The sequence below is a fragment of the Mytilus edulis genome, chromosome 1, assembly GCF_963676685.1.
Source record: "Mytilus edulis chromosome 1, xbMytEdul2.2, whole genome shotgun sequence".
NCBI lineage: Eukaryota > Metazoa > Mollusca > Bivalvia > Mytilida > Mytilidae > Mytilus > Mytilus edulis.
The window spans coordinates 116,840,824-116,859,472 of NC_092344.1; the positions used below are offsets into that span (position 1 = coordinate 116,840,824).

Consider the following 18,649-nt stretch of genomic DNA (forward strand, 5'->3'; position numbering starts at 1 on the left):
TTTGGTTTCAAATTATTGTGATGTTACGATGTACTTTTATTCTCTTAAATATTTACTGAACTAGGTGCTCAAACGCAATGAAATGTCATCCTATATATCATTTTGATCTGAAAGTTGTGTGAAAGCAATTGTGAATTTTAAATAAAAGTTACTGTTTATTCAAGCAAAACGGATTTTTTTTTCGTCAATGATATGATGAAGTATAGAATTACAATTTATTAAATTTGACATTATGGGATGTGGACATGCCACTCGGAATACCTAGCTGCAATGAAGACATGTGGTACATCAGTATATTATTCTTGTTGTCGTGTATACCATATACAAGTTGCTTCAAATTGGCATGTGAATCACATCTAGACAGTTCAGTAAGTCATATATTCTTTATATTTTAATCTTATAAACTAGTTGGTTGTTCTCTGATGCATTTTTGTCTATATCTATATAACGTCATGATAGATGCACGTGTATGCATCTTTTAAATGATCACATTTCAATGCCAAGGGAGCACAAAATGCTCTTTAATTCAACAAAATTTTGACAAAAGTTTCACATTTCGATTATCCAAGACGTTTTTTTTTATACATTTGATGGATTATATATTGGTCTTTACACTTTTCTGTTCATTTTATTTTTAAAAGATATGTCGATTTATTTACCAAGCAGTAGTAATAACACATATATATTTTGCTTTGATTCAGCACTAAACAATAATTTTAGAAAGATAGTAAAAATGACATATTGACATATTCAGGTCTACAAATATACTCTAACTATTATATGAAAATAAGAAGATTTGGTATGAAAGTCAATGATACCACTATTTCCCATAGTTCAAATGAAATGGGTGTACTATTGCTTGGTATTGTTAAAATATATTCACCTTTATTCTTATATTGAATCTTTAATTTATTTTAGGCCTTTAAAGTCAAATGCACAGCCACAAAGTACGAAAAAGAAAGTAGGTATTTTCCATATAAACAATAAATAAATCATTTTCCATTTTTATGGATTAGTTCATTATCATTTTTTTTTAATAAAAAATAGAGGCGAAAATTACAAAAAAATCGAAAATAAACTGACAGAAAGGTAGAGACAAATAACTGTATACAAAACACAACAATTTAAACTAAAGAACTATTAGAATCCCGCCAAAACAAAGTGTGATCTTATGTGCTACGGAAGGGAAAGTAGATCCTGCTCCACATGTATCAACCGTCGTGTTCCTCATGAAAGAATGATATTTTCGATTATTTTTTTTGGTCAAATTCCACAAATGGACAACTACTGATGTCACATTATAAGATATGTAGCAACTTTATGTTTTGACAGTTATTCATTTTTGTTTTCAAATGCAGTAGTTTTTTCACGTGTTTTTATTTTTATCATTCATAAATTGATGTTATATAAATCATATACTTATTATTCAATATTCATAGTAGCTTCAAATTTCCTTGAAAAGTGACTCCATTTTTTTATGCCGATCCCATCATATTAAATGAATGCAATGAAATTTGATTCGAGATAATAGAGGAAAACCACGCAATTATTCAGTTTAGTGATCTTGTTTTGTAAGGTTAATTTTGCGGAATTCGGACGTAAACAAAAATACCTGTTATCGAGATACCAGAAAGGTAAAAAAGCTATAATAAAACTTCGTTATAAATCAAAATATACATAAATATGCATATAGATAGCTGCAGGAAAAGAACCAAACGCACATTAAATTTTCTAAGACAGTTTACCGCTCAATAAACACACAAATCAACCCAAACAAAAATTAAGAATAATTGAAAATGTTAAGCATAATGTGATACTGCACATAAAAATCAATCAGAATTTTTGAAATTGAATGTTGTATAATATCTGTTTGGATTTCTAAACTATCAAAAATGTCCATTTAGCTTTCATTTAATGACATAATTATTCTCATTTATCAGACTGCAGAGACAATGTCCTGTCAACTATATATGGAGATCTATATGGACAAAAATATTGGGCAGCAAAACCACATGACTTGCAGTTAATACCAATACAAGAAGAGTACCTAAATACAACTCTATTCTATCCTGGATTTCTAGTAGTAGTTCAACCTCCTAGAACAGGTATATTGTTTAAATAGTGAGATAGAATAAGTCAGATTGAATAATTTCAAGTAAGAAAAATTAACAAGCGTCATCGAGGTCCAATCTTAAAACATGTAACTTAATTGCGGGTATTTCAGTTAATAGCATCCTGTTTCCTTATTTAACAAAAAAATTATCGCTTTAGTTATGTTAAAGTCAGTTTGTAAAATTGTGTCAAAGGGACAGTCAAACTCATAAATCGAAAACAAAATGACCATGCCATGGTTTAAAGTGAAAAACAGAGAAACAATATATGACACAATATATAAAACCAAAGAATTAGCAACACGAACCCCACCAAAACTGTGGACTTGGAGTATGCAGTAACTTTTTAACTTTTCTTATAGTTAGATAATAAAAGTAATGAAGATTGTTTCCGTTATGAAATATTTCTGATATACCCTCATTCACGTAGAAAATTCTGGAAAAAGTGCCACTTTATTCTGATTTTTCCTTTTTTTGTCATATTTTTCTTTCTTTTTGAGCTTGAATAAAATAACACTCCATAATAAATAGTTAGTTTTTAGTCAATAACGTTTGCACTGGTTGTCTTTGTTCTAAGGTATACAAAATGTCAGAGGATTCCACTTATTTTACGAAGATTTGGACACAAACCTGAGAAAATGTATCATTATTGTAATCGACAATGCTACCTTAGACCACACTCATAGGGATGTAAGTATCACAGTACTATTGTAACGTTATCTGATAACCAATTTTATCGCTATTTTATGAAATTTCCTTAATTTTTACTCTCGATATTTTCTTTTCTCAGCACAGTAGAGTGATTTGGAAAATTATCGCCAGAAATTAAGGGCGCACGTGCACGTTGTCAAAAAAATTAACAACGTCGTCAAATGTAAAATAGCGAATTACCGTTAGTTATCTCAACTCAATTGCTTTTCTCACTTTCGCCGTACTGGCTCAAGCGAGGAAATCAATCTCGTTGAGAAGATCAACGATAATTTATAGCTACACAGACAACATGTTTTGTTAATTAATAACCACTACTTTAGACCGCACTCAAAGAGATTTAAGTTGTACCTTGTTCTAATAACAAATTTTACCAAGATATCATGTGTGTGACTCAAAGCAAAACAGTAGTTATTATCAAAACCAATTGTACCTTAGACCACATTCATAGGGATGTAAGTATCGAAGTACAATTGAATCGGTATCTAATAACCAATTTTACCAAGACAAATATTTTGTTAATCGTAGCAAAACTATATTGTTATTGTCATAGCCAATGTTACCTTAGACACTTATAGATTCAAGAGATGTAAATATCGAAATACAATTGTACTTTTATTTATAACAATTTTTACATGGACACCATGTTTGTTAATAAAAGCAAGACTATATTGTTATTGTAATAGCCACACTTATAGAGATATAAATATCGAAGTACAATTGTACTGTTATCTGATAACCAATTTCACCATTACAACATATTTGTTAATCAAAGCAAAACTGTACTGTTATTGTAATAAATAGTGTTACCTTAGACATGTAAATATCAAAGTACAATTGCAGATTGAAATAAACAATTAATTTCCCCATAGGCGACAATGATAGCCTTTTTCGAGATACAGACTTTAAAAAGTTGAGTTTTTCAACGAAACCTTGCTAGAATGAAAGAAAAATTATTAGGACCTAGCGTTTAAAAGACATCTCGGTTCCGTTAAGGCTAAATAGAATAATTTATTTGGCCGTTGGTATAATACAGAATGCACGAAGTCTGTAATAACAAAAAATAACGAGCGCACATATCAACCAATCAGGATTAGCTATACTCTTAATTCTGAATACCATGTTATGCTCTTAAAATAACTGTGCCCATAAAATCTAATGGTTTAGTGTAACCTGAACAGTTATCAATTTCACCTTGACAACATGTATGTTGATCAAAGCAAAACAGTACTCATTTTGTAATAACCATTTTTACCTTAGACAACACTCATGGAGATTGAAATATAAAAGTTCTAATGAAACATTATCTATTAACCATTTTTACATAGACAACATAAATAAAGGCATAAATGTCACAAATCAAGTCAGCGGAAACAATGAAAACAAATCTGGGTCATAAATAAAACCGAGGTGAATTCATCAAAAACATGAGGAAAATAAATGGGATGAAGAAAAAAAACACCACTAAACGTCTACAAAAACAAACGCCACTATGCATAGAAAAGAAAAAATGTGGTAACAACTGCCATATTCCTGACTTGAATCATGACATTTTACTGTAATAACTTATGTTACATTAGACCACTCGAAAATAGATGTAATTAACCAATGTAGTAGAATGCGAGAAAACGCAATTTAAAGTGAAAGCTGCTTATTTTTTTTTCGACGCTTTTGAAAATGCCTGTACCAAGTCAGGAATATGACATGTCTTGTCCATTCGTTTTTGATGCGTTTTGTTATTTGATTTTGCCATGTGATTATGGACTTTCCCAATTGATCTTCCTCTAGGTTCAGTATTTTTGTGATTTTACTTTTTATTTTTTTTTGACGTATTTTGTACTAGTAAATGTTAAGTCCTATGTCGCTACTTTCAATTGTTGGAATTTTTGTTCTGTTAACGTTACATACATGCATATCTTTTTTTTAGAGAGGTTTTGGTCAACGAGTTCGAATGCATCCAAAATCCTATATATCGTGCAACTATATAAACTTGCTATACATCGCTTAGATATCGGAGAAACTCCTGGTGTGTTGGTCATTAGCTAAAAAATTTAATATGTTTTTCACTTACATCAATAACCTTATTACTGCTGAAATATGTTTAATTCAATTCTTTCTATTTTCAGTATGGTTTGAAATTTAAAATCAAATTATGGCCTCTGAATGGAGATAAAGATTTTCTCATTACATCATGGACACTCCCAAAACCACCTGAGAGCGAACTCGATACAAATTTGATAAGAAATGGTAGAACTGGAAAATGGAAATGGGGTAGGTCAAGTTTGTGAGTAGTTGAAGAATAAGAAAATGCTGTATTGATTCATGACACAAAATCCCTGTATAAAAATAAGGAGATATGGCATTATTGTCAATAAGACAATTAGCTGCCACATATATCCACCAATAAAGGAACGGAGATAGATAATAATTGGTAGCTTTATTTGATTTTTAAACATATTTTATTCATTAGGATATGAAAAACGATTTTAAAGCAACAAGCACATAACGTGTACAAGGACTTGTTTCTTTGTTATTATGTGGCTGACTTCATGCAGGAACTTCTTAGGAAGATAGATAAGAAGTTCGCGATATCCTTTAACTCTACTTTCCGCTATATAGATGATGTTCGTTAACTAAATAATTCAAAATATGGTGACTATGTGGAACTCTTCCCTTTCATGAATATGACCTACCGAATTAGACTATTTACCGGATTTGTAATCACTTAAGCAACACGACGGGTGCCACATGTGGAGCAGGATCTGCTTACCCTTCCGGAGCACCTGAGATCACCCCTAGTTTTTGGTGGGGTTCGTGTTGTTTATTCTTTAGTTTTCTATGTTGTGTCGTGTGTACTATTGTTCTTCTGTTTGTCTTTTTTATTTTTAGCCATGGCGTTGTCAGTTTGTTTTAGATTTATGAGTTTGACTGTCCCTTTGGTATCTTTCGTCCCTCTTCTATCCCATCGAGCTAGAGATAAAGGATACTACAGATACAGTTAAGTCGGCCTCATCTCTTGATTTACATCTAGAAATTGACAATGAGGGTCGGTTGAAAACAAGACTTTACGATAAAAGAGATGAGTTCAGCTTTCCAATTGTGAACTTTCCATTTTTAAGAAGCAACATTCCAGCAGCACCTGCATACGGGGTATATATCTCCCAATTGATACGATATTCCCGTGCTTACATTTCCTATCATGATTTCCTTGAAAGAGGGTTGCTGCTCACAATGAATCTATTTAACCAAGAGTTCCAAATGGTGAAGTTGAAATCATCCCTTCGTAAATTTTACGGACGCCATCATTAGTTCGTTGACCGTTATGGAATAACCGTTTCACAAATTATATCGGATATGTTCCGTACGTCGTAACTACAATCCCCTTCCCTTTCATAAATGTGACCTACCGAATAAGACTACTTACCTGATTTGTTATCACATAAGCAACACGACGGGTGCCACATGTGGAGCAGGATCTGCTTACCCTTCCGGAGCACCTGAGATCACCCCTAGTTTTTGGTGGGGTTCGTGTTGTTTATTCTTTAGTTTTCTATGTTGTATCATGTGTACTATTGTTTGTCTGTTTGTCTTTTTCATTTTTAGCCATGGCGTTGTCAGTTTATTTTCGATTTATGAGTTTGACCGTCCCTTTGGTATCTTTCGTAATCATATGACAATTGTTATCTTATATTTCGTTTCTGTGTATTTTGCATTGCTGGGGTGTTTTTTTTTGTTGCACTTTGGTGTTTCAATTGTTTCGTTGTTCTCCCCTTATATTTGATGTGTTTCCCTCAGTTTTAGTATGTAACCCGGATTTTTTTCTCTCAATCGATTTATGGTTTTCGAACAACGGTATACAACTGTTCCTTTATTCAAGAATACTTCAAGATCATAATCGTGAGAAACAAATGATCGGAGAACAATAGACCCCCAAAAAAGATTACCCCCAAAAAAATGACAAAAAAAAAGATAAGATATATGAATCTAATTAGACCTGTCCTTAAATAGACTTAGACTTCCTGCTTAGATTATTCAGTGTTGAAATGTTACTCCTAATAAGTGGATGTTTCAGAAAGAAATTGTATTATAATTGTTGCTTGTTAAATAATAGGTTTGACGAACGCATCATCGGACTGGATAACGACTATTTCTTACTTCAATAATATCGATGATATGTACATAAGGATCTGGTTTGTTGCCGCTCCTGTGGAATACAAATTCTCACAGTATATTGTTTCGTTAGAACAAATCAAGTCAGGAGAAGAAACAGATTTCGAAGATAGAAACGTTACAGAAGAGACTAGGGTATCCAAGGTAAAAGTTTTATATTTCGCTATTTATTAAAGAAATTATATGTATATCCAAACTTTTCGAATAAGCCTGGAATTAAGGAATAACACTAGCAAACGGTCAATTCAACGAACATCAGTCTAAAGTGACCGCAATCTCCATTTCCAAATAGTTAATTTCTCTTTTCATATATATTGACAGAGGATTGTATCAGAGTACATCATATGCTGTTCGTATTATCCTGACTTTTTGTTTATACTATTTGATAACCGTACGACTGTAGTTTTCAGATTTTCCCTTTTTAAACACATTTTAAAAATCTTTTTAAATGTTTCTGTTTATTTATGTATCTTAATGTATTTTCAGGCACAAATATCTAATTAGAAATTATATTTTCAGGTAGACTACACTTTTCTAAATGTGAAACCCGGACGATACAGAATTTTGGTAGGTTTTAGTTAATAATGTTGGTTAACTCGATAAAAAGTTTGATATTAAGCTGTTCAAACTGTCTCTTACTTCCTTTTCGATATATCATTATATACTGTCAGTTTTGTAAATCATCGTATTATAAACACGATCCTTACAGTCGTTTTCTTCCTGAATCATATAGCATAATTTGTTTTAATAGTTATCAAAGGTACTAGGATTGTAATTTAATAATACGCCATTTCGTCTATATAAGACTCATCAGTGAAGCTCATATCAAAATAGTTATAACGAGATATTTAGGACACTTTTTAAACACTTAAGTGTCTATTTCAATTGATTCGATTAGCAAATACAACTTACATTTCAATATTATGAATGAACACGAATGCGGCCACTTTCATTTAAGACGGAAACCGTCTAAAATTTAACTAAATTGCTATAATTGTGAAGATTTCAGTAATTTAGCATGACTTTATGATGCTAGTACACGATATATGTGCATTGTATTGTCAAAAACAGCACATATTTATGTAGCAGAAGCATTCTACTTTCAAAAAAATAGCTAACAGATTACATTTTCACAATTTTGCAAAACTGCTTAATTCTTGGGCCAAAAAGGGGTCTTACTGAACCTACTCCTTTGAGGAGCATTGAGGACCAACAATTCCAAAAAGTTGTTCAAACATTTAAAACATTTGTTTGATATGGAAAATTTAATCGAACATCGAATTTCTTACAGTTTATTATTGGAGTGGTCGAGTTGAACATCATGAGCATTCCCTCACAATTACCTTCATTATCATTTAACGACATTATATAGTATTGATTTTTGTTTTGCAATGTTAAAAAATCAAGTTGTCTTGCTTACGGTCAAACAAGTATATTCAGAATCCTGCATAAGAAATCTGTTCGGAGAAATAAGGCTATTGTAAAGTGAAAATGTCAAAACACTTCAACTGAGCCATATTTTGTTTAATATGCATGCAAAAGTAAAATCACAAAAATACTGAACTCTGATAAAAATTTAAAAAGGAAAATCCGTAATGAAATGGCAAAATCAAAACCTCACAGCTGTCATATTTCTGACTTGGTACAGGCAATTTTTATGAAGAAAAAGGTGGATTAAACCTGGTTTAAAGCTAGCCAAACCTCTGACTTGTATAAGTTCTGACTTGGTACAGGGAATTTTTAAGAAGAAAAAGGTGGATTAAACCTGGTTTAAAGCTAGCCAAACCTCTGACTTGTATGAATGTCGCATCAAACAACATTATATTGTCAACGATGTGTGAACAAAACAAACAGACACAATAGGTAAAACTTTCACAAATAGGTATACAGCAGTCAAATTTGTATTAAAATCTCTATAAAACAAACAAATATGTAACAAGGAAGCACAAATCATACAGACAAGGCATATAAGCAAAAATGAAAGACAAGAATATAAAATTTACAATACCACAATAACATAATGATGTGATGTAAAGGTATAGAGTCGCGTGAAATGTATCAAACAAACACAAAATTGATAAGTACCTATGATACTGTGTATCCCGTCAACCCCTAAATATTGTATCCTATACTTCCGCTCGCCTTTACCGAAATTTATGATATTTTATATGTAGGAATGTAATAAAAACATAAAAACTGAAATGGCTTTATCTCTTAAAATAAAGATACAAATCATTAGACATAACGAATGATATATTTAAGGTTCAGCCATTTGATGACAACTGCACTTGTAAATCAAAAAGAAACTATTGTGGACAGTGTATACGTACAAGAACTTCTGTTATTATTGTGCCGACGACAGGTAAAAATATTGACACTTTTTTGTGCATATCAAGCAGGTCTAAACTTAAAAAAGGTTTTAAAGTCAAATATTCGTCAAATTTAACCCCAAAAAATAAATATTTGGTATACTCTAGAATTGACAAGTTTAATTTAAATACTTTCTTTTAAATATCATTCCTTATAAAACTGTTCAAGACGGATTTATACTAGTTCATTTCATGCACTAAAATAAATAATATGTCCTACCGTTACCATTACTTGACAAATATATAAATTAGGAAAAACGATCATTGTCTACTGGTATGACTCCAATTCTCGAATTGTAGCAATTTTCGTGATAATATGTCATTTGCTAAATGTTCGGAAAATTATAAGTTAGAAATCGAAAGGTGTTGGCAATACAAGGGACTGTTTATTAAACTTAATTTTTAGTGTTTAATGTGAGACTTTTCCCTTCAAAGGTGACATGCCTTTAACAAGAAGAACTGACAGACTACAACGAACTTCACCAGACCCAATTCGAGCAGTTTTAAGCCCTGATATAAGTAAAACACCTAATCAGCATATTTTACCTAGCGTTCTCGGGTTTATTACGTTCCTCTTAGCAATAATTGTAATCGTTGGATGTTACAAACTCTATAAAGGTAAGTCATGAATATGAACGTAAATTTGGACAGAAAAGCATCCAAACCACAAACCAACAGAAAACGAACAATGTAAACAAGGGACAAACTGTTTCTAGTGTAAATGAATGCAACAAAAAAAAAGACATCAAACTAAAAAGGATGATTAGAATTGTCAATTCAGCATCAAGGCACTTAATTTAAGTGACTAAACTATCAAATTTATTTATGGCAGGAAAATGCAACGACTTACATATTGTTTGGGGTAGAAATGATAATCCTCTGTTGAAAACGTTTATTTTTTTTAGAGCATGCAGTCTTCCTTTACTATTCTTAATTTAACTTTTCGAACAGTAAAACCCTGCTTTCTCACTTACAGTAATATCTTCTATCACCCTGCTAGCAAATTATTATTTAACTGAATACCAGGGGTTGATGTAGAACATGTTATAACTTATAATATGTTGCATATTAATTATTTTTCAGAACACAGAAATTCTAACAATGATGTTAATATCAATAATACAGATGTTAAAGGTAAAGATAAAGGTATGAGTTGTTTATCCTTTACTTCAAATATGGAGGTTCTGAAATGTTTCCAGATATACTTGAATATAAAATACAAAAGTGCGACTAATTCTGCGCCTCGTATTGATTACTATTTATAAAACGAGACATTGGGTGAACGTAAATAACACATCAACTCAACAATAATTATGGTCAATTATTATTTAATATTACAAATAGAGATTTTCAGGATGGCTTTAAAAATGTAATCAATCAATGATAATTACGATAATTTACAGTGTATTCTCCTGGCTACCTCCCCTAAGCAGAGTATACTGTGTATCTATAACAGTCTAACCTCCTGACTATCTCCCCTGAACATAGTATACTGAGATAACGAACAGTATACCATACCAGCTTCTCCCCCTTAACGAAGATTGGAAATATAATGACAGGATAAATATGTTAATAATTTTCTCAATTAAAGTGAAAATTGATAATTGTATTTTTTTTTTCAGCCTTAAATAAAAGGTCAAGGATAGTTGCCGTTGTAGCGGCAGATGATGACGATCGACATAACACATTGGTGAAGTCTTTGGTTATGTTCCTTCAAGAATCGTGTAAACTCAATGTTTTTTTCTTTCCCTGGTCACAGACTAAGAATAAAAATCTCTGGATCGACAATGCCGTGAATAAATCAGATCATATTGTATTCATTTTATCAAAATGTTCAGTTAATCAGTATTCACAGTGGGTAGAGTCGGCATATAGACAACATTGTGACAGTGTTTTTATGAAATGCATTGAAACTGTATTGAATAGTTCAATTGGTAATTCTGACATATCAAAAAGGACCGTTCTTGTCCAGTTTGGGCATAGTAAAAATATGCAGGTTCCCTTTGATCTTTGCAACAAACATCAGTATCTGCTAGTAAAGCAGTTTTATGAATTTTTATGTCATATTAATGATTGTCATCCATGGGAGGACGATTTTAACCAGTTTTGCGACCAACCTGGTATTAATATTCGTACGTCTAAAGAAGGTAGGAACTTTATGAAGGCGTTTAACGAAGCGATGGATTATAATCCAGATAGTGCATTGACAACAAAGCAGGCATGGCTGAAAACAATTTATCCAGAGATAGAATGTATTGATGCGCGACATTTTCTGACAGGTTTCAACGAAGCAACAGAGAGTACAGTCTCTGACAGTGGGTTGGCTCCAAGCGAACCATATATAGATTTTATACCGCCAAACATACAAGACGACATTCGAAGCTCTGATATCGACAGCATTGACCAAGAAAAAGCGATAGAACGTTTCAATCAAAAAAATTCAGCATATTGTGCCAATGATTTTTTTTAAATGATCCTTACGTACATGACGATGTGCCTGCGCTGTTTACCATATGTATCGTCATATATACGATTACATCGTGACATTATTTATTGTGTTTCTTGATAAACCTATGTTTGTTTTTATTACTTGATAGCAAATGTAACAACATATTTTGAATTGTCTGAATAAATGTCTCATCGTGTTTTGTTTGATGAATTTTTCTCCAGACTTTTTGTTTTTTGTTCCAGTTATACTTAAAATCTAAAGCCTTCGGTTTTCATTTTAAGTTTAGAAAACACATGCTCATATTTTAATAGCCATGTCATAATTGTCATAATTGTTATAAAAACAGTGTTCTTTATCATCATTAACCATCTGTTGAATCCATAAGTCCTAACTAAAAAAAAGAAACAACTGTTTCGTTTACACATCGTTGGCAATGTAATGGAATTTGATGCGACTGTCATACAAGAGAGAGGTTTGGCTAGCTTTAAAATTAGATTTAATCCACTCTTTCGTACACTAGAACATGTCTGTACCAAGTCAGGAATATGACAGTTATCGAATTTTTTTTATGTGTTTGAGCTTTTGATTTTGCCGTTTGATTAAGGACTTTCCATTTTGAATTTTCCTCGGAGTTCAGTATTTACGTAATTAAACTTTTTTTAAACAGTTTTCATGTTATATTTTTAAGGATCACCATAACAAATGGCTGTATTTACACCTCTTAATCTACGTTGAGTACATACTTACCTGTCCAGTTGGAAATGTTTTAAGGCCTGGTATCAACTAGATATATAAAAGTTAAATGCATTTTTTCTTTTTTAAAGATAACATCTTTAGAATTTTTATGATTTTACTTTTTACAGTGCACTTGCTTCTTACTGGCAACCTTTCTCTAACAAAAGGCTTAATTTCTTCTTTCTTTTATCAATTAGCAATATGATTCCAAACTGCAGCTTGGAGAAATATTTTAGCCCATTGTTGTGTTTGCGTACTGTTTGTCTTTTGTCGTTTTTCGTTTTTATGCCATTGCATTATTAGTTTATTTATCAGTTTGAATATCCCTCGAATAAACACAGTAACATATTATGAATATGCATATTACCAATTGAATGGTAAGGAAATCAGATTAATATGCCTATAGAATGTTCTCCTACTAGTCGACTTATTCTTGTGGAACCTATGTGACAAACATAAAAAATGATAAAATCGTCCGTATAGATACAGTTTCAGCATGGCTTGTAATTATAATTTAACCATTACATTGGATAGGTTAACAGTTATCTTGTCTATAGTGTAAGATATATGACATAAATATTAAATAATAAAAACAACATAATAGATACAGACTCTGCATTATAATGCGCTGCATTTCATTTGCTCATTTGGACATTCCTTCGCAAACTCTGAACATCCAAAATGGATAAACTAATCAATCCAATAATAAGAAAGTAACAACAGTTTTGCTGTCTATAGTATAACATAATTAGAGGTAGAACTAACAAAAATTAGTTTCAAGATGGTCAAGATGTGCTTTACTATCCTTTGAATCTATGTATAGTGTCGTCCACAAGAAGATGACCATTCAGACCAAAAGATCCACCAAATAGATATATACCAGCCTGGCTGTCGCAACAAATAAGGAACGTCAGAAATTCGATCCACACCAAAACGAATCTTTTATTGAATAACAACCACTACTAAGCACATATTTGAAAAAAAACCTAAAAATTAAAGATAGCAAAAATACCGAACTCCAACGAAATTTCAAAAGGAAAGGTCCCTTAATAAGCCAACTAGCTGATCAGTTAGATGTACAGGTTGATTTAAAAAAAAAGACAGAAATAAAGACCCTTTTTATGTAATTTACACCAGCTACATTGTTGATGATTTATAACAAATTCTTAAATAACACAAACAGTCGACAAAGTGAACTGCTATATTTCATTTTAAAAGAGAAAAAAATAATAATCTTTCAGTATTAAACCAATCATTAACATAGGTATTGGTAATATAAAAGCATATAGGATTGATAAAACAAAACACCCTTCTCTGTAGAAGCAAATGGTAGAGCAAAGGTGACTTAATTAAGGTCAAGTAACAGTAAATGAACGCCGTCTAGCGGATTCCGCGAAATATTGCGACGTTTAGTACGAATTACGTCCCTTTGACCAGATTTGGCGACTTTTCGATGGGACAACGTCGACGGTAAATTTGACTGAAAGTATGTTACTTCTAGGAAAATGAACTTGTTTTTCTAAAATTAAAGATTGAAAATGAATATGAAAACAGTCCTGAAGACGATCTTCAAAATGAAAATCAGGACGTAGCCTAGGGTGGTAGAGTTTGTATATCTGCCGATCAGTTAAAACAAGTGTGAAAACTGTTGCTCACTACTTTTGCTACATAATTGGGATGAGAAAAAACAGTGTGGTCTCGGAAGTATTCTATATGTAGTATTTCAAAACTGTCCTTTAAAAAACCCTATATTAACTGGGAAAAGACATCGTCTAGGCTAGCAGAAAATAAGCAGAAGGGGTGCAAGTTTGGGACATTAATACTAAAGTTTTAAAAACTTTGTATTTTGTACGGTAAGACTATATATCCCATATTTTGAAAATTATCACACCAGTCGTAACAAGTAAAAATATTTTCAAATTAGAGAAAAGGAAAAGAACTACATAAACTAATACTGGTCATAAATTCGCCGATGCTGTCAGTCAGTCATAGATGGCACTAAACTATGATAATATACTTAAATTAATTAACCTTGTTCACGGCTGGAACAATAGTTTAATATTCATACACAGTTTTTAGACTATAACAAATTAAAAATAAACAAAAATGATGTTTCACGATCATTAATCCATCGCTACATTTTGTATTCTAACGTTGTTTTTTTGTAATGGTGTTTTCTTTCACGTCCGCAATTTCGATGTTAAAAATAGAACACAAATCTTTAAATAGATACATGTATAAATAGTATATGGTTTTAAGTTTAGACGAGTTGTATATATATATATAATATATATATAACAATTTCCTTTGAGAAGACAACCATGCGAATCAATACTATTAGGATACTAAGCCATGTATAAATCTTCAAACCATATACTATTTATACATGTATCTATTTAAAGATTTGTGTTCTATTTTTAACATCGAAATTGTATTTATAGTATTGATTCGTATGGTTGTCTTCTCAAAGGAAATTGTTATATATATATTATATATATATATACAACTCGTCTAAACATCAACCCAACAATGTTAGATCTGTAAATTTGCTTTCGCAAATTTTTGGTTCTTCCCTCGCCGGGATTCGAACCCATGCTACTGTGATATCGTGACACCAAATCGCCTGCACTGCAGCCGTCCCGCTAGACCACACGACCACCTGGGCTCTCAAAAAAAGAGCTTTCGCTGGCCGTGTGTTACCTTTCCTCGTCAGTTTTAATCTAGCGGCGTACTACAGTACATGATATATAAGGCATGAAGATGTTATTGTTACAGATCAGCTAAATTATCTATAGTAAAGGATCCTACAAATTAATGTAATATACAGTCACAGAAAATAATTATATTTATAAGTACGTCTGAGTCAGTGACAATATATATATATATATATATATATATATACATATGGGTAAAAATTAACCGAATAAAAAAAATGTGCCCTAGCTGAAAGTAGCATCTCAAATATACAAACTGTTCTCAGTTCTATTTCACTCATAAAACTTGAAAATTGAGAACGAGATTATATCGATCACCTCTATATCATAGTACTACTATATATACCGACTGAAAAATATGCACAGGGTCACAGACTTTCAGTACCTAAAGTTCAATGTAAATCCCGTAAGTAGTCAGTACTTCAATAAGACAGCAACCAGACAACAACAGAAGGCCAAAAGAAAAATTAAAAAGGAAAAGACATCTTATGATATGCAGTTGTCGGGGAGAGGGGGCAGGGGTCCTGATCCCGAAATCCCGGACTTTAAAACATGAAATCCCGAGGTTCCGAATTTATAGAAATTTCAATCCCGCCATCCCGAAATTCGAAAAAAGAATAGCCGGATCCAGAAAGTATCGCTCCCGAAATCCCGTGCTTAAAACCACCCGATCCCGGAGTCCCCCCTCATTTGTGTAGATGGACTATATAACAAAACACAATATTACAAGTCATGTCTCAGCTTGTGTGCGATTGTTTTTTTCTTGTTTTTTTTCGGTTTGGGTGAAAAGGGGGGGGGGTATTTTTGTAGGCATATTAAACATAAATATGTACATCTGCTTTTATGTCATATCTCAACCTCCGTATATTTGGTTTCCTCGGAAATGTTTTTACATGATGTATTTTTTGGAAAATAAACTGTACTACAAAGACTGTGCAATGTCTTGAGAGAAAGCGAAATTCAAAGAGAGAAGCACATTAATTTATTGTCTCATATAATTAGATCTCAAAGGGAGTTGCAGAATAACAGATACTGGCGAATGTCAAAAATTGAACAAAAAAGTTTGCAAAAATATATAGAATAACAACGGAAAATAAAATAATTATTTAATATAATAGTGTAGACCATGTACAGAATTAAGAAATCATGTAATGATAGAAGAATTTTACAAAATCGTTAATTGAAGATTTTACAGAATAAGCGTTATATTTAAAGATAAAGAACATTTAGGTCCACACTTCATATGGACCCTTAAACATCGTTGGATTATCTCGGTGTTGCTGGTCAGTAATGAATTAAAAAAATCACTGGTCAATTTAAAGGTTGTTGTAAGTGATGCAATATATTCTTATTTTCCTGTTCCCCTTATGTAACTTCCAGTTTTATTAAAGTTTACATCCACCAAAGCCTTAGTTTAATTTAGTTTCCTGTCATTACTACCCCCCCCCTTCCTTATTTGTCGCATGTTGTGTATCATGTACTGATTCCATATATACTTTGAGCATACATATGTACACTTATGGAATAATAACCATTTAGTAAACTTTTTAAAACGTTTTTGTAGACTTGTACACAATAAATTTTATACAGAACAAAAAAGATATCAACAAAGATGTCAGTTTGTCTGCGTGTTTTACTTGTTAACTTGAAGATGTATAAATAACCACACGACACTCTTTCAAGAATTTGTAGAATCATTGATATAATGTTTGTTTATATATGCGATGTTAAGCAGCAGTATATGGACAGAACACGTTCTGTCGTGATATAGTACCAAAACACAAGCTATTACATGTTCCGCTGCTAAAAAAACCCGGGTTTTTTTCAAAAGTGTCCAAATCATATATCGGAACGGAGAAAAAGTGTAAACAGATGACTTACAAGATAGTCTAAGAGATTTATGAATTCGTTACCCAAAAATGACAAAATTCAACTATCTCTCATTAGAGCAAATAGTAATAAAGATCAAAACCTTGACCACATGCAAACAGACAGCAAAGTACGTTATATGATTCAAACTGTAGATGTTTTGCGGAATAACTATAAACTATAAAGGGGACAGACGGACGGACGGAAGGACGGACGGCCAGACGGAATGACGGACGGACAGACGGACAGAGGTAATTGAGGGCATAAGAAATATAGCTTCAATTACATCTTTTATTGCGTCAACTTGTAGACAGTAACCCTGATGATTTCTATTTTTAAGTTTTTACAATTTTTGCGTTCATGTACCTACAACGTATTTTTGTCTGAATTAGTAATTGTTTTAGATATGTATATTGATAATGAACATACATGTATCATATTTTTACAACGTAAAATTTCTTTTTAAAATGTTCCATAAAAGAGGGTCTGATTGGGGTTTACAGAATACAGAATAATGGGCAAAAATTGCAGAATAAAATGCAAAAAAGAAAGAAAAAAAAAGAAAAAGTGTATAATGAGGTGCTAAAATATAAAGAATAAAGAATATTGGCAATACTAAATAAAAATTTATGATAATTATCCAGACTCTTATGATAAAAAGAATCTGTCAATACGAAACACATAATCATCGTGCTGTCGTGCATAATCAACACAAAGAATGTTGGAAATTATTAGCAAGATAACTTGACGTTATGTAATAAAAATTACGACGTCACGAATTTTAATGGGTTTTTTTGCCAAAATGTTGGGTTTGCGTCGCTTCTACAGGGAAAACGAAGTCGGTGACCATATTTTCTTTTAATATCATCTAATTCGTAAGACAAAGAGGAAAAACATATCAATTTAAAAAAAAAATCTATGGAGCGGTTCTCGTGATTTATACCAGAAACCAAAAATTGTAGAAGAAAAATATAGATTTACCCTATATATTCAATGTAATTTAGTTCCCTCTCTGACCATTTTAAAAATAGATTTTTCTTGAAAACGAAGTCGGTGACATATACTTTTTTTTACATTTTCTGATATATATTTTCAATATCTAATTTAGTTCTAAATTTTAAAAAAATCTATGGACTAGTTTATTTACTGATCCTTGACCTTAAGAGAGAATTCATGTGATTTAAAAATGTACTCCCATTAACAACCTTTCTTTGTAAAATGAATTCAGCAATAGATAAATCATGAAACCCATTCTTTACTCATTCAGCAGTAGCCCTCTTGAAATAGACCAGATCTCAAAACATGATCGTGGAATCGTTGATGTGTCTAATATAGCTAGTAGGTAGTGCTTTTGATACAACCATTTTGAACTCAATGTTGACATATAATTGTTCTTTTTACTAATTGTAAATTTGATAGACAGTTGTTTCATTGGCACTCATACCCCATCTTATTTATAAATATAACCAGGTGAGTTGACATAGACTCTTTAGAGCCTCTTGTTTATTATTGTTTGTTTTTTTT

General features: G+C 31.8%; 1 protein-coding gene across 3 annotated transcripts in view; it reads left to right on the forward strand.

Annotated features, from left to right (window-relative positions):
• Positions 1-18,649, forward strand: part of LOC139501816 (uncharacterized) — a 61,972-nt gene continuing 43,323 nt past the window's right edge. The window contains exons 1-11 of one of the 3 annotated variants that reach the window (XR_011658664.1): positions 1-368; positions 919-961; positions 1,941-2,105; positions 2,689-2,801; positions 4,946-5,090; positions 6,931-7,133; positions 7,509-7,556; positions 9,252-9,351; positions 9,794-9,976; positions 10,442-10,504; positions 10,981-11,937. Coding sequence is in view for 1 of the 3 variants with exons in the window: in XM_071291039.1 (XP_071147140.1) it covers positions 246-368; positions 919-961; positions 1,941-2,105; positions 2,689-2,801; positions 4,946-5,090; positions 6,931-7,133; positions 7,509-7,556; positions 9,252-9,351; positions 9,794-9,976; positions 10,442-10,504; positions 10,981-11,828 (2,034 nt within the window). In the remaining 2 variants the exon portion in view is untranslated. Of the gene's footprint in view, positions 369-918; positions 962-1,940; positions 2,106-2,688; positions 2,802-4,945; positions 5,091-6,930; positions 7,134-7,508; positions 7,557-9,251; positions 9,352-9,793; positions 9,977-10,441; positions 10,505-10,980; positions 12,028-18,649 lie in introns of those variants that run through there. The other 2 variants (XM_071291039.1, XR_011658665.1) reach the window with 2 other exon arrangements.